Here is a 23,534-nt window from a genome sequence, read left to right as displayed (position 1 = left end):
ACAACGTGCAGTGAGGTTTGTTTGACCATACTTCACCACGCTGGGGGTTAGTAGGTAGGTACAGAATAGCTTCTGCTGTGTCATCTGCTGCTGCCGGCTTGTTGGGTCCCCGATACAATTTCCAGGCTCAAGCCCGGGCTTGGCTTTTAAGGTACGAGGCTCAGATGCAGTCTAGATTTGGTCACAATAAAATCAAATGCGGGTCTAAAATTATGTTAACAGGTAAGATAAAATATGACATTGGCAGAAAGATAATTTTAAGTATACTTAAATATGCCAGTGGTTCATCTAAATGCTGATCAGTCTCCTGTGAAAATATACCCAGGGCCATGCCTGCAGTAATTCATATTTCAAATTAAAAACAAATCCCTCTGCCCAGCGCTGCGGATCACCCTGTACTCAATCATCCTGGGAGAAAATTACGTAATGGAGAATGACACGGACGTCTCTGAACGTTGAGATGACCGGGTAAACCAGTGGACAAGTGACAAAAAACACACCCGGACGACGAGATACTCCACGTAAGTTGGGTTTATTTAGTTTTTTGTTTTTTTAAATTCCATCACCAGTAAACAGACATCGGATCGGCTTGTGATGGCTAACCATGATGCTGTGCAGTGGCTACGCACGGGGTGTACTGCGATCGGACCCGCTCCTCCTCCTCCGGACGCCAACGCACTCAATCACAAACACGGGGGGCGGGGGTCACCATTTGTAGCCAATAACAAAAAAAACACCCTAAACTTGTTAATTAAAAAAGTTTTACAAAGCCGCAATTAGTACACTCAAACAATTAAGCACATGGGGGGGGAGGGAGGGGTGTGTGCAGCCTTTTAATTTTTTTTCTTAATGAAGTCAAGTATTTCTTTAACAAAAACAAAATTAGATTGAAATACAAGAACACCTAAGATCACACTTTTTTCATAACGATCTACAGAAGTTACTCCGTCCGCCGTAGCAGCACAGTTAAGCATGATCTCGACGACATTGTATCCAACTCCCTCTGCCCATCAAACCAAGACAGCAGCCAGTACAGTTTCGTTTTCGCAAATACATCCAGGAATCAAACGGTGAAGAAAGCGTTCTGAATAGCAAGAGCCAACAGTAGCAGTTGAGCTGTACGTCAAACATTTGCACATGTAAACACCCTCTTTGAATTATAATTTATATCGTTTGATGCAGCCGAAGTGAGCTACGCGTTAAGACAATTTAACTTCCCCAAATTCGAGTGAGCGAGCGAGTGGTTGTCTTCCCTAGTAGGATTTCCTGGGACGTCAATACTGGATTTTGGGTCAACTCGTATTGCCCCAATTCAGGATAATGAAGGTCCAACAGAAAAAAATGTGGATGAACCAAACGTTCCTGCAAAGTCTCCTGGTCATGTTTTTTTAAACCAAAACAGCTGGTACCTCAATGCAGTCAGATTCAGCTTCCTCCCCCACTCTGCTTTTAGGCTCTATTTTTTTCGGTGGAGAAAATAAACAGGGTTGTTAAAATTACGTCGGCGCATCCACACATTTCTTACTGGGCACCCACAATCGTCAAAATAACAAGACCTAATTCCAGTGGCATGTAAAAATCAAGACGTTAAAACTTCATTAATTTGTTCACTTTCACATTTTTAGCCAATAACACCCTGTGCACAACACACATCAACGTGACAAACTGGTCAGGGGGCCCACGGTGTTGGTTTTGATCTGAAGAAGCAAGAACTATGGTCAGTCAGCAAGAGGCCGATAGCGCCCAATAAAGTATGCAGTGCGATGCGCTGATCAAATGCTAAATGCTCGGAGCACAGTGCGCCGGTACCCAATGGATTGTTAGGATTTCCTTTTCAAACAGCACCCAACCACTGCAGTCCATTTCTGCCGAATCCGGTTTCTGCCCACGAGGGGCAGGATGCGGTGTGCTTTGCACACACACACACGTTTCCCCGCGGCCGATGGGACTTGCTTTAATAAACTGCAAAGGCTAGCGGCAGAAGAGCAATCTATAAACTGCAGTAGTTTTCCACTTTTCCAAATTACTGTAATTCCATTCTAAGCTTTAAATGCTCATTATCAAAGCAGCGTGGACAATGGAAATGCGTTTGACGAATAAGGAAACCCAAAATCCCAAAGCTATTTTTAGTGCAATGGTGAACGGGAGGGAGGGGGGGGACACGGGGGAAGCATGTGAACGTCAACGGGCTGATATTTTTTTAAAAATAAACCGAAAAAATATTTTTTACTGGTGTTACTGTAAGCGGGCACTGCCAAACTTGTTATTTCCACCTCACATCACCTAAAGCATGCAGACGCAACACGAAATAGCCACCTAAAGAAAGCCACCCACAGCTTAAACGCAGGACAAAAAAAGCAAAGTTTTTTTTTTTGAAAAGGTCTCATCATTTATTTCATGTAGTATGTAATCTAATCTGGGGTTGACTGAAACTGCTCCCCCCTTTTTCTGGTGAATGAAATTTTCTGACCGGCTGCCTGGCTGGGGTGTGGGGGGCAGGGCACAGGGGGCTTGGGGGGGGGTAGGGGTCGGGGAGCAAGGAGAGCGGCCGAAGGGGAGGCTGGGGGATTGGGGTGGGAGGGTGGCCCGGCAGTGGGGGTTTGGGATGGCGGGCGGGAGTTTTGTTTGGGTGGTGCAAGGCCTAGTTCTTCTCGTCTTCGGCATCTTGCACTGGTTCCTTGCTCTCTACGGTCTCGGCCTCAGCTGAAAGAACACATGCAACAACAAAAAAATTAAGGGCAACCTTTACGACAGCCACATCAATTCAGCCCTCCCGGGGAAGGGGGGGGGCGGGCTTTGTTACACGCCCCCAACGAGCCACATCGCATGATGCATTAGCAGTCTTCTCCCACCATGGCCTTGCGAGCGGTCCACACAAACAGCAGCAGCACAGCAAATTCTCCAAACGTAACGCCACGAAATAGGCTCCTTTGGGGTCAAAAGTGTTAGCGTGCATTTCAACCATCGATACCGCATGCGTTTTTTTTCTTTAATCGTTCATTGAGTGTATTTACTCTGGCAAAAACTACACTGTGCTCACGGTTTCTTGTGCTTGTTATTAAATGTCAACAGCTCAACATCTTAGTTTTGTGATGGGGGTTGCGAAAACAGAATCCCTTCAAAGAGATGCAGCTTCAAAGTGAGGGCAAGACGGCTTCAAACGGGCATCCAGGTTACACGAGCACGGCAGCACAACAGGGTGAGGACACACGGTTCACGGTAAGAGGCAGCAAGGAGAGACTAGGAGCTCTTACAACAGAAGCCAGATGGGCAAGATGGTTCCTTCAGAATTCTGACAACAAGACAGCACACACTGATGAGACACACTCGGAAGACAGGAGACGTGAAGGAACGTTTCAGTTGCCAAATAAGCACCCAATGGCGAAGAACACAACGAATGGTGCCACAAAATACAGCGTCCGGTAAGAAATGTGACAACGGCTCTCGGATGTTGTCTGGTTCTAACCACGAGCTGTTCAGCATGGTATTTCGACAGTTCGGTCCACGTGCTGGGGGGGGTGGGGGGGCTTTGTCACCAACAACTCCCAGCATGTGGAGCGGATACGTCAGGCATAATTCTGAACAGCATGCAAGAACCCAAAAACGCATCATAACTAAACAGCAAGACCGCAAAAACCTGCACGGCGGCACGAACGACGATCATTTAGTGCATCCAACAGAAATCTGCTGTGCACGAGTAAATATCATAAACACTTCAACAATAAAGTACATAAACACGCAAGGGATGTGCGTTTCTACACAGACGGCTTGTAGTACCGCAGGGCATTACGTTGGCAGCTGGAAGCGGGTGTGGCCGGAAGTGGCCACGAAGCGCGCAAACCGACAACTCACCGTCGCCTTGCATGTCAGACGTCCACAGCGTCAGGTTGTCCCTCAGCAGCTGCATGATGAGCGTCGAGTCCTTGTACGAGTCTTCGCTCAGCGTGTCCAGCTCTGCGATGGCGTCGTCAAACGCAGTCTTGGCCAACCTGCAGCATCATGGTGGTGCGAGCGACACCGGCAACAACAACAAAATCAACGGCAAGCAAGCAAGCGCCGACATAACTGCCCCCCCCCACCCTCCTCCACACCACGGCATTATTACCAGAGCGGGAAACGCGTCGCCTCACCCACCCCTCGCTCGGCGAGTGCGCAATGTTTCGGTTGACTCCAGCGAGGCTCTGGTGTTTGTTTTCAAACGGCAATAAGGAGCTTATTTTAAAGTCATCACTCATCAAGTGTGCACAGCCGTACTACTACAATCCCTTTTCTAATCTTATTGCGTTGCAGCCATGCGGCCCCCGCAGTTACTAATGTGGTTTCCTCTCCAGCTCCTAACACACGAGGGCAAGAACAGGCATGTTTCTAGCTTCGCCCTCACAGACCAAAGCAATTTTCGTCAAAGTGAAATTCCACTTTTTATTGCAGACGGAATATTCTAAGGTGTAGAGAAGTGTGAAATCAGATTTTTTTCTTTCTCTTTGGGGAGCGCATCGTCAGTAGGTTCACTACTGACGATGCGCTCCCCAAATTTCACCAGGCTCACTGTTCATGAACTCTTGGAAGTGCTTGCACAAAGGATAGTAACATCTCATCCTGTGTTCTTTGGAATCTGGATAAATGCAATCAACGACTGGTCATTTTCGAAAAATGCTTTAAATAAAAATTTCAGCTGCTCCCAGCACAAAAAAGCGTGCAAGATAGAGTAAAAAAAATCGCTCTGATAAGGTAGACAGGTACCTATACACAAGTCTATGGCTTTGTTAGCAACAATGAAGTCTTTCATAGCGATGGCCACGCATTTCATGATAACACCCGAGTGATGGCAGTGTAGTCACTCATTTTTTATGTCATTGCAGTGACATCACCAGAGCACAAGAAGAGGATTTTGATACATTTGTCTGATTATAAAGCTTTAAATTAATGTCAGACAGCTGAGGAGACATCCTGGGTACAGAGATTTGTATGCTGGGTTACACGTTCATTCAACACAAGATTTATCAGCTATTCTCAGGAGACGACAGTCCTTAAAATTGTAGTGCCGTCACGTGTGCATATACACACACACACATACAGTGCATCATGGGGATCCCAGTTTGGTATCTTCATTTGCGTCACCCCACACAACGTCCAAGGTTAATTCAAGCCAATTCTGGACAAAAATGACACTAACTAGAGCCTCGTATTGTTTTTTACTTCTGCGCATCTCATGAAGAGTGATGCGGACGGTGCAAGTCTGTGTTCACCAAACAAGAAAAAACCCCAAGGTTCCAAAGTATTTGATTGGTAGACATTGGACACAGGTGCACTTGTCACCATGCCAATAACAAACAAAAAAAATCACAAAATCCAAAGCCCTAAACGTGTTACTGCAGTGGCCAATGAAAGATCTGTTCTTCTCCATTTGGTACAAAAAGCATAGAAGCAACCAATGTACAACAGTTATTCCACAAGAAAAGGGTTATTCAACCAGTGGTCCCATAGGCCATCAAGCCTCTTAAGTAGTCCTCTTGAGTGATATGGCTCCGAGGGACAGAGATAATGATTTGTGACGTGAAAGAAATATAAACAAGACTTAAGACACTAGGAGAGAGGCACAGATTAACGGGCACATGCCCGACGCTGCGACATCCTGTGACTTGCGTAACATCTCTACGCCCGAGACTGATGGGCGAGATATGGTGTGACGTGGTGCACCAGCAACAAACTAGTTTTATTGCGTGGCCCAACGGTAAGATACAGTTGCAGCACCCTGCCACACAAAGGGAACTTCACAGGTACGTTGACAGCGTGTGTGTATGTGGCAGACAGGAGGGTGCGCACGTCAGGTCCGCCCCTGCCCATACACTCACTTGCAAGCGCGGTCAGGCGAGTTGAGGATCTCGTAGTAGAAGACGGAGAAGTTGAGCGCGAGGCCGAGGCGGATGGGGTGCGTGGGTGGCAGCTCGGTGGTTGCGATGTCGCTCGCTGCCTTGTACGCCACCAGGCTGTTCTCCGCTGCCTCCTTCCGGTCATTGCCGGTGGCGAACTCTGCCAGGTACCGGTGGTAGTCGCCCTTCCTGCAATAGCATCGCGTCACCCGTGACACTTGTGTTTAGCACGCGATTTATTTTGTGCCGTCGTAGCGATGGCGGATTGCGGTTTGTAAAATAATAAAGGCAATGTTCTGTCTCTGGACCAAAGTTTTCCATCAAATTTTGTTTCAATTGTTGATGGATAAAAACGGTGCTTTCTTATGTTTTTACGGTTATACGGTCCATTAATTTTTCCCAGTCGACGAAAGTTCACCAGACCTTTCACCTTTCAAGTGGGTGAAAGTTGCCATATACCGTCCCAAATTGTTTTGATTGGTGGCAGCTGCGTTTACACGCCCATTTGAAAAGAAAAAAAACGACTGAAAATATCAGCAAACTCACCATATTTCTGTTTAAATTAAAATGTCTGCTAATGTAACACCCTTTTCACCGATGCATTAATCAGAGCTGTGGGTCATTTATTGCACAAACGCAATCTAGGCTAATTGTATGGCTACAAAGGCACGGTGTATAACAAGTGATGCCCTTACATTTTGTAGTAGAAGACCTTCGATTCACCCGTCATGGCGGCGGGAATCAGGTGCTTGTCGAGCACCTCCAGAATGTCCATGCAGATATCTTTCAGCTCCTTCTCCACCTGGGATAGAGGCACCACGAACTCAGAGAAAGCCCTTCAGCTACGCACAGAAAAAAACTAATTGGCCACCATTTTTGTGCAACATCATACGCTTTACTAAAATACACTTTACTATTAAAAATGAAAGATCTAGAATGAGCTTTGCATGTCAAGTCCTTGAGGTAGGCAAGCCCCATAATCAAACATACAATTTCTACCTATGACATGTGTTTTAATAGGTGTAATACAAAAAAAATTAATAAGCCGAAGGATCCAAAGCAGTTCCTGGGAACGAGGACACCACAATAGCACCTCACTAACCTATGCAATACAGGCCACACCATGTGCCATATCAATCCAAAGCTTTTGAAAGCACAAAAAGCTCATTTGAGAGCAATGTGGGTCACCTTCCAAAACGGCTGACACGTGATCGGCAGCCTCGTTCCTGTGCGCATGAATAAAAACTACAGGCAGACGTGTGTGCGTGTGTGCGTGCCACTCACAGTCTGCCTGTACTCGCGGATGATCTTGAGTTTTCCCTCGCTGCCCTTGCTCTCCTCCTTTTGCTCGATGGAGGAGATGATGCGCCAGGATGCGCGCCGTGCCCCGATCACGTTCTTGTAGGCAACCGACAGCAGGTTTCGCTCCTCCACCGACAGCTCCAGGTTGAGCCCGGCCACCTTCTTCATCACCTCCACCATTTCTGAACCGAGCAAAAAGAGATAAGAGCACAACACGGGTTTTCAGTGCCGTTTGTCAATTAAAAGCCAACTCACTGGATGACAATGACGAGTCCTTCAATTGCCACCAATTATATAATTATCTAAAAAAGGAAGCTACAATCTTGATTTGAAGCTTTCGTGACTGCAGGAATCCATACTCTTTGGTTTTTTCGGTAAAATAAAATGAACTTGTTATATTTAATTTCTACCTACGTGACTTTACCGAAAGAACCAAAGAGTAAGGAAGCTACAAGATGACAGTTTTCTGCCGTTTATTTTCCGAAAATACAACTTAGAATGCACTTGCTGCCGATAGTTCAAAGCACAATACGAATCAGAATCTTTATTTAGACTGGAGGAATCTGGTGAGCTATGAAGCTCTTTTTCAGATGGCAAATATCACCGTAGGCAAACCACGGAGCTGTATCAATGTCCTAAAGGTGAGGTATACATATCTAAGTCATCACTGGGAAGCTTTGTTACACTGCAGAGGTGAGCACGAGTCACGTGTTCCCATTATTCGTAGAGAGAAATGAAAGAGCCAAACAAAGGGAGCTCTGCTCCATACACGGCTCATGCGCAATTGGCTGAGAGCACTGCATGAGACATTCAAAAATGCGCAGTCCTCTCCTGGTAAAAGACTGCAAGTGGAGAATGACCACAGTAAATAACAGATAAGATCTACAATTACAATGCATCAAGTCCAAATCGTAAATCCACGTTAAGATAGTGCATTAATAACTTCACAATTAAACTATTTTTTAATAGTTTTAATTACCCCTTGCCATCATGTTCTACATGAACGCTTAAAACAGACCTATACATTGAGAAAAAGCAATAAAATCCACAGACGCAGTTCTCTTCTCGTGAAGCACCAATAAAAATCACACACTCGCCCTGCGCCCGTGCACAATTCTACCCCTCCCCCAACACGTATGAATTGAATTCCTTAAGGTTGACATCACGCTCAAGCCAAGCTTGCTCGACGAACAAGCCCTGGCGGCTTGAGTTGGCACAAATGGTACATGGCATGGAGTTCTGGTCACAAGCAGCATTTGCATTTTCAAAATGAGCACCACCTGCCTTTAAGCCAGTTTTGCATGTCTTGTCTCATTCATTCTTAAACACAACAGCGTTGGTAAACCAACCAGCTTAACGCGACTTCTTGCTCAATGAGCATTGAAGCAGTGCTCATATCTCTTGCTGAATGGCGCTTGGGATGGAAATTCTACATTCGAGGCAGGAGGTGAGACTCTCCAGAGGACAATCATTGCTGACTTTCCCACAAAGTGGTACTTGACCAACAGGCTACAGTTATGTCATAAGGACTTAAAAAAAGCTACAGATTTTTAGGCCAAGCACTGAAATGCCACAAGGTCATTTCTGCCGCATGCGCACTGCATTGAGAATCTGCGCGGCTGACATTAACCATTGCTGCAGCCAATGCCTTGCACTTTCATTTCCTTCCAGAAACACATAGTAGCCAGAAAATGTGTTTTTAAAACACTACAAATTGTGGGTTGTCGCGAACACTAAAATCACGATCAACATTTTAGCCATTAAATTTGGAAAATGGACTACGGTAAAATAATACTACAGTAACATAGTTATCTCAAAGCGCAGCTGCCCACACGCGAGAATTAATCTGTGTTGCCTTGTCACGCGCAGAACGGCTAAAGCTTGGAAAAAGAGTGACCATTATACACACGTCAGACTGTGGCAAGGGCGTAGGAGGGGGGTCGCTAAGCGATGCATTTACATACGGATGAGCCTGATCTGTATGCACGTCAAGTAAACTAGACTTCTGACGGTTTTGCCAAATTATAAAAAAAAATCCCGCAGTTAAAGGGGGAAGGGGGGGAGCAAAAACCAGTGCGCAAACTATCGGCAACCTTCAACGGCGCCGTGCAGAATCGAAAAAGAAAATGGCTCCTTCGAAAGAAACTGCAGGTGGCTTTGCAAGGAAGCCGTTAGGACCCCACTGCAATATTAAACTGTTGGCAAGAGCCGACAGCTTGGCAGCTCGCCAGATCGAGAAGACCTGGATGGGAGGAGGGGGCTGTGCACAGATTCAGGATGCCTCCATTAGAGCAGGGAAAGACAACAACACCTCTCGCTCGCTACCGAGTGAGCGTCATGCAACCTCGCGCAATCAAACACTGTCCAGCGGCAGGCCCAGTTGCCTTGCTGAATAATTGATTTGTGCGGCTTGCATAATTTTGACTGTTGTGGCCCACTGATCGAATGAGTTCCACGGAATGCAATAGGCGAGTGTGGCCGCAGCCTTTGTTTGAGATGGTTTTGTATCTGGGGGTAGAATCGATAGCTTTATTAGGCAATCGTTTCCCCTGTTTCAAAGGACGTAAACAGGCCTGCCTCACTGCAGCTGAAGGGCACGAATCAGTAATTAGGATGCATTGCCTGCCCATCACAAATGTTGCTAGGTAAGCAATTTTATGCTTTAAAAAATTAGAAAAATGTTCAATGCATGTGTCCAGTCACATGGGTCCGATTCCACAAAGCTGCTATTACAGAGCAGACTTTGCCAATTATAATTTTAATCAGATACTTCAATAGTGGCTTACGTTTAAAGCCCCCTTTCCAGACGTGTAAAACAATAATCCCATGGAGGGCAGTCATTGATTCTAGAATTTTTACAATCGACCTACCATCAAATGTGATCATTAGACCTGACGAGATAATAAGAAAAAAGGCTACGCTAAGCTTTGGAGCGAGACAGCCTGGAGCATGATTCCTGCAGAATTCTAATCTTTCGCCCAGTGCCCGGGGCGTGGTGTGGGCCACGGCTGCCGAGGTTGACTTGGACTGGCTTGACGGAAGCCTGGCACCCATTACGTGCCGATCAGTGTTCCACAGGAATCAAGATGGGCCACATCCTGACACTGAACTGCTTCACGTAAATTACCTTACTAAAATGTTTCAATACATTTTCACAAGAACTTGCCCTATCCTGAGAAAATTTGCCTTATAAATTACCTGACCTGGCAATGGAAGCACGTGGACATTGATGAAGCAACTCGACTATCTTTTGGCTGGGAAAAAAATGGATATCCACCGAACAGAAGCAAATAACAAATTACAATTAGCCAAGAATGTCTGTGTAACGCGCGTGACGTCACTCCACATGCCCCCCCTCATTAATATTCATGAGCGGGTGGATTTTTACTCATGCAGAAGGTCGAGCGGAAATATTTTTTTTTACAAATTCGCTTTAAGTTTGACGTTTCTTTATTGAAAGTGAATCTAATACATAATTATACGCAGCAACAAAGTGGATTTGGTGTCTTTATTTCTTCAGCACTTGAGACAAAAGGTAAGTCTAATTTATGCGTCTCCATTATGGTAGAATAGACATTTCTCGGCGCTTTTACAGATATTGTAACGATTTCCAATTTATTTTAACCCCAGCGACCGAAAGCAGAAGAGGATAAAGTATCAGAGCAGTGAATTTGAACAAATTGAAGGTCAGTTATATACAGTGCTACAGTGACATGAAGTGAGGTGTTTTATGACAGTTCTGTGCAAGATTCACTGCCATTAATGCAGTGCTACAGTGAAATGCAGTGAAGTGTTTGATGACATACTTTCGTGCAAGATTTACTGCCATTTAATTTACACAAGATACAATTATACTCTGCTCAATGTTTTCGTAAATATTACAGCTTCCGTCCTAGGACGGGCAAAGAAGAGGGTTCAACAGAAATATCCTCTGCCCAGTAAGCAGCCTTAACACAGGCATTTAAATCATCATGAACATGCAAAGTTCTTCTTGCTAGTATGCTCATTAACTCTTTGAAAGCAGTCGTTTTTAGTATGATTATATACTTAGGTCACATTAATGAATGGTGCGGCGATTATGCTCTTTGTTAACAGAATTATCCAACATTATATTACGTTAAGAAAATGCATTAATTCACTGCAAAGGCCACAATTACAGCCCTCTACAAAACACTTATGGATTGGACATACCATTGTTGGGGACCGGATGAAAATCAATGGGATATAACCATCAGATGTTTCTACGGCATAAATTATGCATCCCTGCAACGCCGTGTTTGCAGCCGCGCAGAGACAATTTTTTTTTTCGGTTCAAGCATTATTCGCCCAAATGGTCCACAATGCTGCATATTTTTTTTACGAAAACAGGGCCACACAAATCACACCAGTCTTTTGCATTTACTGCCTCAAATTATGATGAGCATTATAAGCAAATCGATCGTGGGGTAAAGCCTGTTCGGCCCAATTACGCACCAAGCAAGCGATGCCAATTTATTAAACGGAACAATTCACGCACCATCGCATGCATGAACCCCAGGGTCATGCAGAAACGTATTGGCAATGTCTTACAAACACCACCGACAACCGAACTTGCCCTCGGCACCTTAACCAAGATGACCAAATCCGCAGGCAGTCGTTAAAGTCTAACATTGCATTACAATAATAAAATAAGGCTACCTGCATTATGCCAAACAATATTTGCAATTGAGAACAAATGGGGGGAAAAAGCTATTTTTTACATGCCTCTGCATATGAGTGTAACGCTACACGACTAATCAGCTACGCCAGCACACTGCAAACAGCCACTCCCTGGATTACAAGTATGGCCCAGGAATGAAAGCCATCCTTACACAGCCAGAAGAACCCCTCCCTAGACATGACATCAGCTCCCATTCAGCTCTGAGAAAGTGCTAGCCTCTTTAAGGAAACGCTGGCCACAATTTGAATACAGTATATGCTCCATTGAGCCCTGTGACCTATAAACATTACTTTTAATTTAACTCAAGTTTGTTGAGATGAAAATACCCTCCGAGTAAGATACGTAAAATGACCTCCGGAGAATGCCATAAACTTGATTTATGATAAGATTACACGACTTTCATTCAAATGGCCTGTATGAAGAAAAACTGTACCGGTCTTTGAAAAACTGGTTCGGCACTGGAGTTAAGCTATAACTCTCGTAGTGTTAGTGAAAAAAATAACCCACAGGGCTCAATGGTACATCAATTACAACACTGCAGTTAGTTTTCTAAAGACGATAATTGGTGAATGGGGTCGTTAACAAATTGTCATGAGTCATCTTTGAAGAATATACCACGTTAACAATCGAGAACAAACACGAGCTTGGGGACATTTGCTTTGTGCGAGAAGACTGCAAATTATGCAGCAAGTAGAGACGTGTGGGGCCCTATGCAGCACTGTTAACACTTGCAGCCACAAATAATAAGAGTACATTATTCATTTCTGCACAAAAAATTCAACACGGAATTGTGCGACTTTCAAATTTTTACCTCCAACCTAACAAATTAATATAATGTAAATAAAATATAAACATGTGGATACCAGAATGTTATTTATATTCTCCAAGACACTCGGATTTTCAGTTGCCTATTATATAATGTTGCGTCTAACTAGGGCCCATACCTTAAACAGAGAGTCCTTGCCAAAAACTGGCAAATTCACCAGTATCGATTCTGTTTCGGAGACGCTGTCAAAGCCAGTTCAGCGTTTGCTTGTACTGAGTCAATACTTTTGACTTTATAGACGTTGAGGACGTGTGACTGACCAGTTGTGTAAGAGAGATCTTGTTTTTTTGTGGAGAAATATATATTAAGGATACACTGTCATCTACTTATTTTTTTCATAACAATGTAAGAATTGCTTCAAAACTAATGTCATGTTTATTCATAAGATTTAGAAGGGATTACCCACCAACTTAATTTAGATGCAGTGAGCTCCTTTTTTACAAAGCACTCTGGTGGCTGCATAAATCAGCCGTCGATTCAATTCAATTGTGTAATCGAGGTGGCGAGGGGGGGGGCACGGTACTGGACATCCGTGGTGCAATTTGGGCCGATGTTCCCCATGGATAACGTGACACGCTTAACTGCATGTTCACCTAACCTTTTCGTGTGCAGCCCCCCCCCCTGCCCACTTTGTCAATCAACTAGTTGATGAGGGCATGCCCATAGTGTGCTTGGTCACGTCTATCAAGACCCGTGGGGCTATTTGACCAGCAGTCACAACGCCGGTCGGCGTGTGGGGTAAAAAGGCGGAAAGCATGGACGTGACAGGCACAGTACAATGGATTTACTACACTGCCCTCTGCTGCCCACCAAGTAACCCTGACCTTTTCATATGGCCCTAAAAATTAACGAACGCGGCTGCCATTGCGGCCGCACCTTGAGGGCGTTATCGATGGAATCCTACTTCCGTCTCGATGGGGGGGGGGATTGCGAGCGATGCAGGCGCCGTCGTGAAGAACACTTCTTTCGCCAATCGCAAATGGGTTTCGCGTCTCGTGGGGCGCGGCAAACCCATGTACGGGCACTTTGGGGTTGTTGGGGGGTTAGGGTTGAGGTTAGGTGGTAGTAGTAGTAGGGGGGAGGTTTCGAAGAGATTTCCCGCTAAAGTATTTTTTTAACGCGGCAGTCATTCTCACCGCATTGCATATGTAACCCAATGCAATTTTTTCATTTCACATGAGAAAAAAAAGAGGGCTCGAGACAGCCGGCGAAGGAGCCCCCCCCCCCCCCTCTCAAAGAGGCGTGATGGTAGTCAACCATTCCCGGTGGACACCTTCATCACGTCGGTGGCTTGTGGTGGGGGCCTTTCACACCCGTCCCACCACTCGTCCTTCTCGGGTCACTCAGAGCAAATGAAAATGAACGACTCAACACCCCCCCCCCCCACCTCTTGCAGAGATGACTCGTTCTGGGGCGGTGGCGCTCGCATGTCGCCAATCTCAAGGCATTTCACAATAGGGCACGGAAGATTCCTACGTTGTGGGCTGCAGCCCACCAGGTAGGAATCGAGTTCGCTTTTTTTGCCAACTCGAACTCACCAGTGGTAAGGTATGGTTAAATAACTCCCAATACCCACACACGCCTTGGGGTGGCCCTCATCCAGCAGTGGACTGACTAAAGTGGGCATGGGGACATATCACAATTCAAAAAGCAATGACTGTCGTCTGGTTTTTACTTCCGTCAGCTATTGACGATTTTATATTGTCGTGCGTACTATCTGCACAAACAGCTCATCTCGTTTCGACTACCTATACAGTACGTACTGCATTGCCGCCTTTGTCGCCTATACTGTCCCCGTCTCATGTGTACTGCTTGTACGGTGGGGTTTGTCTGTCCCTCGATCGTTTCATAAGCTTAACTTGAAAGCCATCTAGAGTAGATCCTTTCTTGCACGAAAAGATGACCATAAGAAGCCATTGTTTCATTGATTAATCGGTTATATTCTTGATTTCAACGCAAGGGTCAACGCCTTCGTCATTCAGACCTGAAATTCGAACAGCGCGAATCTATAACAATCGATAAGACCGCTGATTTATTTAAAGATGTAATTGTAAGATGTGCAAGGTAGGTGAGCGATGTTAAATAAACGTAGAAACGACGGGGCCACCTTCGAGGGCTGTAATGCGATAAAGGCCCGGCAACGCCTTTGCCGCACCTTGCACCGCCACACATTTCCGTGACAATTAATGCATTTAACGGGACTCATTTACCGCGTTGCAATCAATTTAACGATAAATGACACATACAATGGGTTCCATCCCCGAAAGGTTATCGAGAGCTACCATCAATTATATATTTTAAAAATATACATTTACGCCTAGAACAATTTACGAGGCTGTAATGTTTAGCAATTATCACCTACGATTAAAACATTACGTTAAATGTGTAGCAACAGTATCGTAACATTTACTTCGGCGTTCTAATTCAGCAGAGCCATAGACACACATGTCTAGTACGAAAAAAAGGTCAGGCTTGGTTGGAAATTAAAAATCGGTGAAAAGTACATTCGAGCGGAAAAAATACAACGCTTAAAACAAGTTAATAACTAGCATCACGAAAGCGAATTCATTTGGGAAGAGAAGCAATTCATTTAAAAAATAAAATCGCTAAAAATGTTGAAGGAAAAAAAACGCCCGAGGGCGCTCCCTGTAGGGCGGCCATTTTGAAGAGGCGAGTGGCCGAGTGAAAACGAAAATCTCTCACGCGATTCTCAATTAAAACACTTTTAAAAAACCCCTTCACGCGAAAATACTTGTAAAAAACGTGCCAAACGAATCCGCCGAGACGAGCACGACATTGTACGCCGCGTTTATAGCGTGTAAATCAAGTTAACGTCTGTCTTCCTCGCCCGCTAACGCAACATCGAAACGTCTCCCCCCCCCCGTCCTCCATCCTCCGCCGCCTCCTCACCATCATAGCGCTCCGCTTGCTCGGCCAGCTTGGCTTGATAGACCTGGTCTTCCCTCTCCTCCATCGCGTTGGCTTTCGGATGCGAGTAGGACGAGAGAACGGAGAGAGATGGGAGAGCGAGGCAAGGGTGGTGGTGGCGGCGGCAACAGCAGCGAGACGCGAAGAGAGCTCGGCTCTCCCTCAAGATGGCGACGCCGGGACACCCTCCCCCTCGCCCCGCCCCTCGCGCCACTAGCCCCGCCTCCAAACCCCCCCCTCTAGCCCCGCCCACAAGTCCCCCCACCCACCACTCCCCCCCACCCACGACTCCCCCCCCCCACTTTCCTCACCGCCCACGCACCCCCCCCTGCGAGAATTCCGATTGGCCAATAGGAGCGCCGTTTGTTTTGACGTACGAGGGCGCGTTGGCCAACCGCGCGTGAGATCGTTGGTTGCCACGGGCGACGACGGAAGGTTGGTGGGGGGGGTGTGGCGCATGCGTAGTAGGGGCAGGGCGTGGGGTGGTGTGTGGGTGGTGGGGGGGGGTTGAGGTTTCCCTGCACCCCGTGGGCCCGAGCTGTAAAGCCCTCCACTGCATGGCAATGACTGAGTGACAAATCACACCAAAAAGCCAAAATTTGAAACAATTTTCCTCGTTTCGTAAGCATCTACTTGATGTTTGACGCCTCGTATGTGCACACAATCACTGCTGGGAAGAGGCATTATGTTCATTCCGTTAAATTGTGGGATGGTGCATGGTTATGCTGCACCGATGATCTCCAATAAAGGTGAAACTTGCAATAGCTGCGGTCCTATTTCCTGTCTTGTCCATCAGCCATCATTCCTACCCAGTAAAAACAATGTCTAATGTGTGGGGCCAGAGTACAGAATGTGTCACGAAATGAATGAACGTAACACAATCGTAGACTGCAAGACTTAGATCAATCTTAAGAGCGTTTTCTCTGTTCTGGCCCCAATATTCAAACACAGAGCTACGCTGCACTATCAATTATTGGGGTTTTAACGAGCATACAGCTGCCGTGTTAGGATAGCAAGGCTTTACAGAGCTGATGATCACGAGGAATAATGAAACCTTCACATAATTGGACTGTACAGTGTGATACGTTGGGTAGACTGTGCTGATGATAATTTTTTAAAGTAAAATCGCCATACAACTGCAATTGCTGTTGCCACCATTTCCTCAACATGTTCAAGGGCCACAAGATGCTATGCTCGTATATGCCATGGGAGGGCAGGTGTTGCAGTGTGGGATTTCTTTTCATTATGCATTGCTTTCCAAATGTCATTTAGTGGGGAGGTGCTCATCCAGCAGTGGATGAGAGAAAGGGCTGCACGTGTACATGTTATGAGATGTTGTCGTATCTTACTCAATAGTCGTTTTGGACTCTGTCTGCGATGAGCGTTACAGCCTGGCTGTCATATTGGTTATCATGTAATGCTCAAGTCCGCCAATATGGTAGCCCCCCTAGTAAACATGCAACGTTGAGCCAACTTTGGCACGTGGTTGCGACAGTCAGCCCAACGTTGCATGTTCACTGAAGGCATCCTTGCATTGACTACCCTACAATTGTGCATGTCTGCAAACTATCCTGTTGGGAAACGGTCTACTGTATATGTAGAACCCTTTTGGCAATTCCACAGCTGGATGACGGCCTTTGCCACACCGTGCGAGCTTTATGACCATATTCCAGAAGAATTCCCTCATCAAAACTCTACACCATAGAGCTCGATGTATTTCCGACCGTTATCACCTAGCCAGTGAACTGGAACACGTACACCAATATCTCAAGGTGAATTGATATTCAGACTACACAATCCGTAAAGCTATCACCCCAACCGTTGGGAAAGAACCATCTGAGGACCCTGTCAAAACCATCACCTTGCCATACATAGCAGGGGTCACTAATAATATTTCCAAAATCATGAGCAAACACAAGATCCAGGTTCAATCTAACACAGTACATAAAATTCATGTTCTGATCCCATTTGTGAAGGATGTGATCCCTGACATGCAATACCCCGGCGTCTACAAGCTAAGCTGTGTCTGCGGCAGTAGTTACATTGGGGAAACTAAGCGACATGTCTTGGACCGTGTTCGTGAACATAAGACAGATCTGAAACACGGTAGGACCAATACCTCTGCCGTGGCTGATTGTTGTTTTAATGCGGTGGGCTCACACGAAATTGATTTATCTAAGACGAAGGTACTTTGCAAGCACACTGGCTATCAACAATAATTCGTTCATGAAGCAATCCATATATATAGACACAGACACAATTTCAACCGAGAAGATGGGTAAACACTGAGCAATCATTGGAAGGATATTATCAACTAGTTTAAGTCATAATCGGCTATGATGTTCCTATCCTACCACCTTCCGATGTTAGTTGTGCTTTACTCCCATTTAAAACTTGCGCTTTCACAGGGTTCACACTAGCACAGTTACTTCGCGATCTCCCATTAACATGTTTTATATCAATATTATTTTATTATTTCCTTTCTACGTGACTTTACCGAAAGAACCAAGAATATGCTAATCTCTATTAAACGTGCTAATTTTCACCTGGCAGCCCTTTGATTGGTGGAAAACCAACCACCATTGGGATGGCTGCCCACCACTTACATTATCATTGGCTGCTTACATTTGGGCTACGCCCATTTCAAACTCTTATAAATAGTTTGCCTTGGAAGCTAAGCCCCCTTTTCCTGAAGACAACTGCTTGTGTTGCGATCAAAACGTCGTAGTTTTTTGTAATTTTTCTGTTATTTTCTTTGAACCTATCTACGTGACTTTACCGAAAGACTCAAGAATATGAATTCCTGCAGTCACGAAAGCTTTAAGTCAAGATTTAATATGACCATACTTCACCACCCTAGTTGGTGAAGGCAGGAAGCACAGACATTCGAGCATAACACAGTACAACTGATTCTGCTGCACTGCCCTCCGCTGGCAGTGTAGTACTGGAGCCTATAACACCTGTTTATCGTGGTGACTCCACGGACAATCACAACGAGGCTTTCGAGATCTGGTGGGGGGTTGGGCTTGCTACAGGTTATTTGGTGGGTAGATGGTGACAGCGTCTTATAGTATAGTTAGACTTGTATTCCTATATGTTGAATGTATGCACCTTCCTGCCAAAGTAAATTCCTTGTCTGTGCGAACTTTCATGACGAATAAAACCCTTTCTGATTCTGATTTATGTTACGGTTAAAATCCGTTGAGTATCAGGAGTCATTCACTACAGCGACTTGGTCCAAGGGTCGAGTTTTAGCCGTGCCCCAAAGGTAATCTAAAAAAAACAAATGGCGCAAATTTCAGTCGTGGTCATGAAGACCAATTACATTTGCACCTTCAAAATCCCACTGCTTACCTTTTAGGATCATCACTACCTCATGAAAGTTTTTTCCCTCACAATATGAAGAATGTTCCTGTTTCGTATTTGCATTTAAATTGTGCGCACATAAAACATAATCTGAAGACGCCACAAATCAGCGTGGTTCCAGCAAATATGCGATGTTGGACCAATGTTGGCATGTGGTTGGAACCGTTTGACCAACTCTGGCCCATCGTTGGCCCATAGTTCCAAGTTTACTACACTGGGATGTGTCCATCACTGTGAAAAATTAGGCAAACGTATACAATACAGCATTTGTGTATGTTAGAGACAAGAGACAGCCATAGGCAGAGGACATTGGGCCTGAAGAGGGGCGGGCAGAGATTTGATTGCAATAAATGGCTTGGGGAGAGAGTGCAAAAATAGGGGTGGGCAACATAGGATGAGTGTAGGTAGACCAAGATAGCATAAACCTACGTGATGTGAAATCTGTTGTGCCCGGCTCTTGTAATTTACAGCCATCTATCAATGCACTGTTGGATGAAGGCCTCCGAGAGGCATAGACATACGTGATGTGAAATTTGTTTTGCCTAGCTCTTATAATGTATGGCCATCTATCAATCTACCGTTGGATGACGACGGCCTCCCAAGCCTTCCAGTTATGAGGTTTGTTTGACCATACTTTAACCAAATCTGCTGTTAGCTGTGGCTGGGAATCAAACCCATGTCGCGAGGTTCATGCCGGTGAGCACTAATAACCGCAGTGGCACTCCACCCCCTTCAAATGTGTACAACAGACCATGTCTTGTGCCCAGTTGGTGTAAATCTTTACGTAGAAACCCATGGAAAAAAAACCCCACTCAGAGTTCCTCACAAACACTGTTGCTGTGTGCGTCGTGGAATGTGTGGAAAATGTTGTTTATTTGTTCATCTCGTTTTTACCTTCTACAAGCTGGGACCGATCATTGCTTGTATCAGCAAATACAGTATTTTGTGTAGATCATTCCCCTTGTCTAGAGCTCGTGGGGGTAGCGTTTGGCGGGGGAGGGATGTAAAAAACGCTTTCTAAAATGGGTGCATTTTGTCCACAGACATTAAACACAACGGCCAATCCAGCTTAGAGATCTGCCACATCCTGTCCATAGCAAAACCAGGGCTGAGGTTCTGCATTGGTTTATTTTTTATTTCTTTAGGATTAGCGCGGTTTTTTTTTAACGCAGCCCTTTCTGTACGTCCACGCAGACGCAGTACGGTTTGACAAATGCCCATGCTCAGCTATGGCTTTCTGCCGTAGGAAGGCATGGCTTTTTCCAGGCCTCGTGGGAATGGCATCAGCTGAAAAGCTGCCAATTAAATGCTGCCGCATACAGGCAATTTACCTATGCCCATGGGTGCAGTGACTGAATGCCGGGCTGAATGCGATAAATACGCCAAAGGTGCTACGTGCAGCACTAAACGATGTAAAACGAAAACTGCCATCGGCTCTCGTAGTGCATTTAAATACAGCCCGAGGCATAGGGTTTAGCGTTTTCAATAACCGTACTGCTGGTATGGTGTTCCTCGCCTAGAATCCCACGTGTGATGTGTATGTACCATGACATTTTAGGGGCCGTCCATAAATTACGTCACGTGATTTTGGACGATTTTTGACCCCCCCCCCCCCCCTTGTTACACGGCGTCACAAAAAGTCAGACCCCCCTCAAATATGACGTCACAAAGCTCTGCACCCCCCCCCCCCCCAAATATAAAACATGCTTCAAATCGCTTTAAACTGTTGTCATTGTAGTGCGTATTTAATGTGCAGCTGCACTCTGATGTTGTAGGAGAAAACATTTATTAAAAAGTCTATTTAATTAAGTGGAACGTGTTGTCTATATTTATTTAAAGTTGCGCATTTTGATGTGACGTCACATTTCTCAACCCCCCCCCCCCCCTCGTAACACATCGTCACAAATGTTTGACCCCCCCCCCTAAGTGCGTGACGTCATTTATGGACGGCCCCTTATGAATAAAACACAAATAGGTGGAATACAAAGTAAAACTGAATAGTGGAACTTTAGATTTTAGAATCAGGCCTCAAACAATACTGTTATCGTATAAATAATTAATACAAATGCTATATATGCAGTACTTCTGTAAATATGATTACACTAATACATAAATGCATTTTTTAAAATGGTGCGCACTGCCATTCTACTGTTATACAAAGTCCTCCCAACATCGTGTCGGTCATGGGGATTGTTTGACCATACTTCACCACGCTGGTCAGTGCTAGTTGATGAAAGAGGTACCTAGGTTCACTTCAGAGAGCATTTGCCACTGATCTTTGCCATGACCCTGAAATTAACTCAAGGCGACCAGTTCATAGCACAGTGCACTAATCCATCTGCCTCCTGTTAATGAACTATTTACAAACTGAACAAGTCTAGCATAGTGTTGATGAATGCTACCACCATTAGATAACCGCATAACATATTTTACTGCGGTTAGATTAAAAATGGAACAATCTAACCATTCTATAAACTATGTTCATTTTGCAGACGCAAAAGTAGTTAATTGTTGAATGTTGTTAGGCGGTGGCTTGTGACCCAGAGCATTGTCAAAAATGATGCCAGTTATGTCAAGATTGATTTGGAATGCTCTATTATAGACAGCATATGCCTCGTCTAGAAGCAGAATGCTGTTAAGCTATGAAAATAATTGCAAGGTTATGCTAACCTTGTTCTGTTGAGATTTGAGAAAGAGAGAAAAAAAAACTGGGACAAGTTCTTCATGACAAGGTGTTCTTTAACTCTCCGAGGTCCAGTAATTAACTTCTCTCCAGACTTATTGCTATAGGTGGGTCATTGTTCAGAGACAGTGGGTAAGCCTTGCTACTCTACTTGTCTGTGAATTAAAACATCGACACACCCTTAGATAGACAAAGCCATTGTGTAGTCCAATAGTGCCATGGGAAATACAGCCCACTCACAGTGGAAATACATCATTTCAATGCAACTATTCAATGGGATTTTCTTTTCATTACCACAATTACAACCTCACAAAGTGTATGGTGTAAATACATATTTTTTACGACAAACCGGTACAACACTAGCATACGTTTTGACGTTGGCTGCGTATTGCTCTTTGGTATTTTTTGAGGTTATGTCGGAGCATGATGTCCGATGTTTTCGCTCCACGTGCTGGAAGCATCTTCAGGGACAGCTCCCGTGGTACAACCCATATACTCTACACGTCGGAGAGATATACCAAGCAGGTAGACTGTCCATGTTGCATTGTACGCCATCCTACAATGTACTATTGCATACATTCTCGCAATTTTTGTAGATTCAGAGACCGCTGGAAACCAAAGGCAAGCAAGAACGCAGCAACAACAGGCATCAACAATTGCCCAAGGGACCGTCCATAAATGACGTCACGCACCTGGGGTGGGGGTCAGACATTTGTGACGATGTGGGACCGGGGGGGGGGGGTTTGAGAAATGTGACGTGACATCAAAATGCGCAACTTTAAATAAATATAGACAACACGTTCTACTTACGGTAATTAAAAATGTTTTCTCCTACAACATCAAAGTGCAGCGCCACATTAAATACGCACTACAATGACAAGAGTTTAAAGCTATTTGAAGCATGTTTTATATATTTTTTGGGGGGGGGGAGGGCAGAGCTTTGTGACGTCATATTTTAGGGGGGGCCTGTTTTTTTGTGACGCCGTGTGTCGAGGGGGGGGGGGGGTAAAAATCGTCCAAAATCGCGTTACGTCATTTATGGACGGCCCCCAAGCTATGTGGTCCTACGTTGGGATGTTTGGGATGTTTGACCAACTCCCTTCAGTCATTTGGTAAGGAAACCGGAGCACTCGGAACGAGGGGGCAACACACTATCCCACACGGATGGAACAGATGGAGTCCACATTACCTAGCGTTCATGTACCTTGACGCACACGGGAAGGGAGTTTCGCAATGTTTGTGTGATTCACCATCCCTCACCAATACAGTGATTGATTACAAGGTTTCCTCGGCAACCGAATTGATAAAAAGCTCCTGGCATGTGGAGAGAAACGTGGGACATCATGTCCAAACATCACTCGCACGCAACATAGGATCAGCAGTCCTAGTGGTGCCCGGGCTTTGCATACACAATGCAGTGTACAAGTCTAAATTTCCCAAGGGTGTGAATACACCCGCCCAACCCCAGTCATCAAGAATGTATCCCGCTAAGGTGCCGAGGCTTTCAAGATGATTGTGATTCACTCAGCAGCAGCAGCGGCGGTACGGTCTTCTCACCACAGCCTTACAATTTCTAGATTTGAAGATTTCGTGACTGCAAGGATTCATATTCTTGGGTTTTGTCGGTAAAGTCACATAGGTAAAAAATAAAGTTAAAAGGCTAGCCGTAGCTTCAGCCGCACCAACCTTACCATAATAATAACAAGTATAACCCGTAAAAACAAAGTTTTTCACTATAAATCCTTTATATGCGTGGCGGCTAGAGTCCTCTCGTCCTCTGACTTGAGATGGCTGCCACCTATGGGTCAGATGATTGCATTGCACCATTAAGCAATTGGTAATTAAATATAATATTTTTGT

At 45.2% G+C, this 23,534-nt stretch overlaps 1 protein-coding gene across 1 annotated transcript; it reads right to left on the bottom strand.

Moving 5' to 3' along the window:
• Positions 1 to 513: 513 nt before the first annotated feature.
• On the bottom strand, positions 514 to 15,825 carry LOC133348908 (14-3-3 protein epsilon-like). Its single transcript, XM_061562021.1, has 6 exons — positions 15,608 to 15,825; positions 7,155 to 7,354; positions 6,566 to 6,672; positions 5,853 to 6,059; positions 3,853 to 3,989; positions 514 to 2,703 (listed from the first exon to the last, which is right to left on the bottom strand). The coding sequence occupies exons 1-6, from the start codon at positions 15,669 to 15,671 to the stop codon at positions 2,642 to 2,644; spliced, it is 777 nt and encodes a 258-aa protein (XP_061418005.1). The 5' UTR covers positions 15,672 to 15,825; the 3' UTR covers positions 514 to 2,641.
• Positions 15,826 to 23,534: the final 7,709 nt, after the last annotated feature.

The sequence above is a fragment of the Lethenteron reissneri genome, chromosome 28 (genome assembly GCF_015708825.2).
Source record: "Lethenteron reissneri isolate LAM-NWPU_2019-01 chromosome 28, ASM1570882v1, whole genome shotgun sequence".
Taxonomy (NCBI): Eukaryota; Metazoa; Chordata; class Hyperoartia; order Petromyzontiformes; family Petromyzontidae; genus Lethenteron; species Lethenteron reissneri.
This window is presented reverse-complemented; position numbering and strand designations above follow the sequence as displayed.

Coding starts and splice junctions, on each gene's coding strand:
- LOC133348908 (XM_061562021.1), bottom strand. CDS start 15,671: ATGGAGGAGAGGGAAGACCAGGTCTATCAAGCCAAGCTGGCCGAGCAA. Junction 7,355..15,607: donor GCAAGCGGAGCGCTATGATG/GTGAGGAGGCGG, acceptor TGCTCGGTTCAG/AAATGGTGGAGGTGATGAAG. Junction 6,060..6,565: donor AAGGTCTTCTACTACAAAAT/GTAAGGGCATCA, acceptor ATGCTATTGCAG/GAAGGGCGACTACCACCGGT.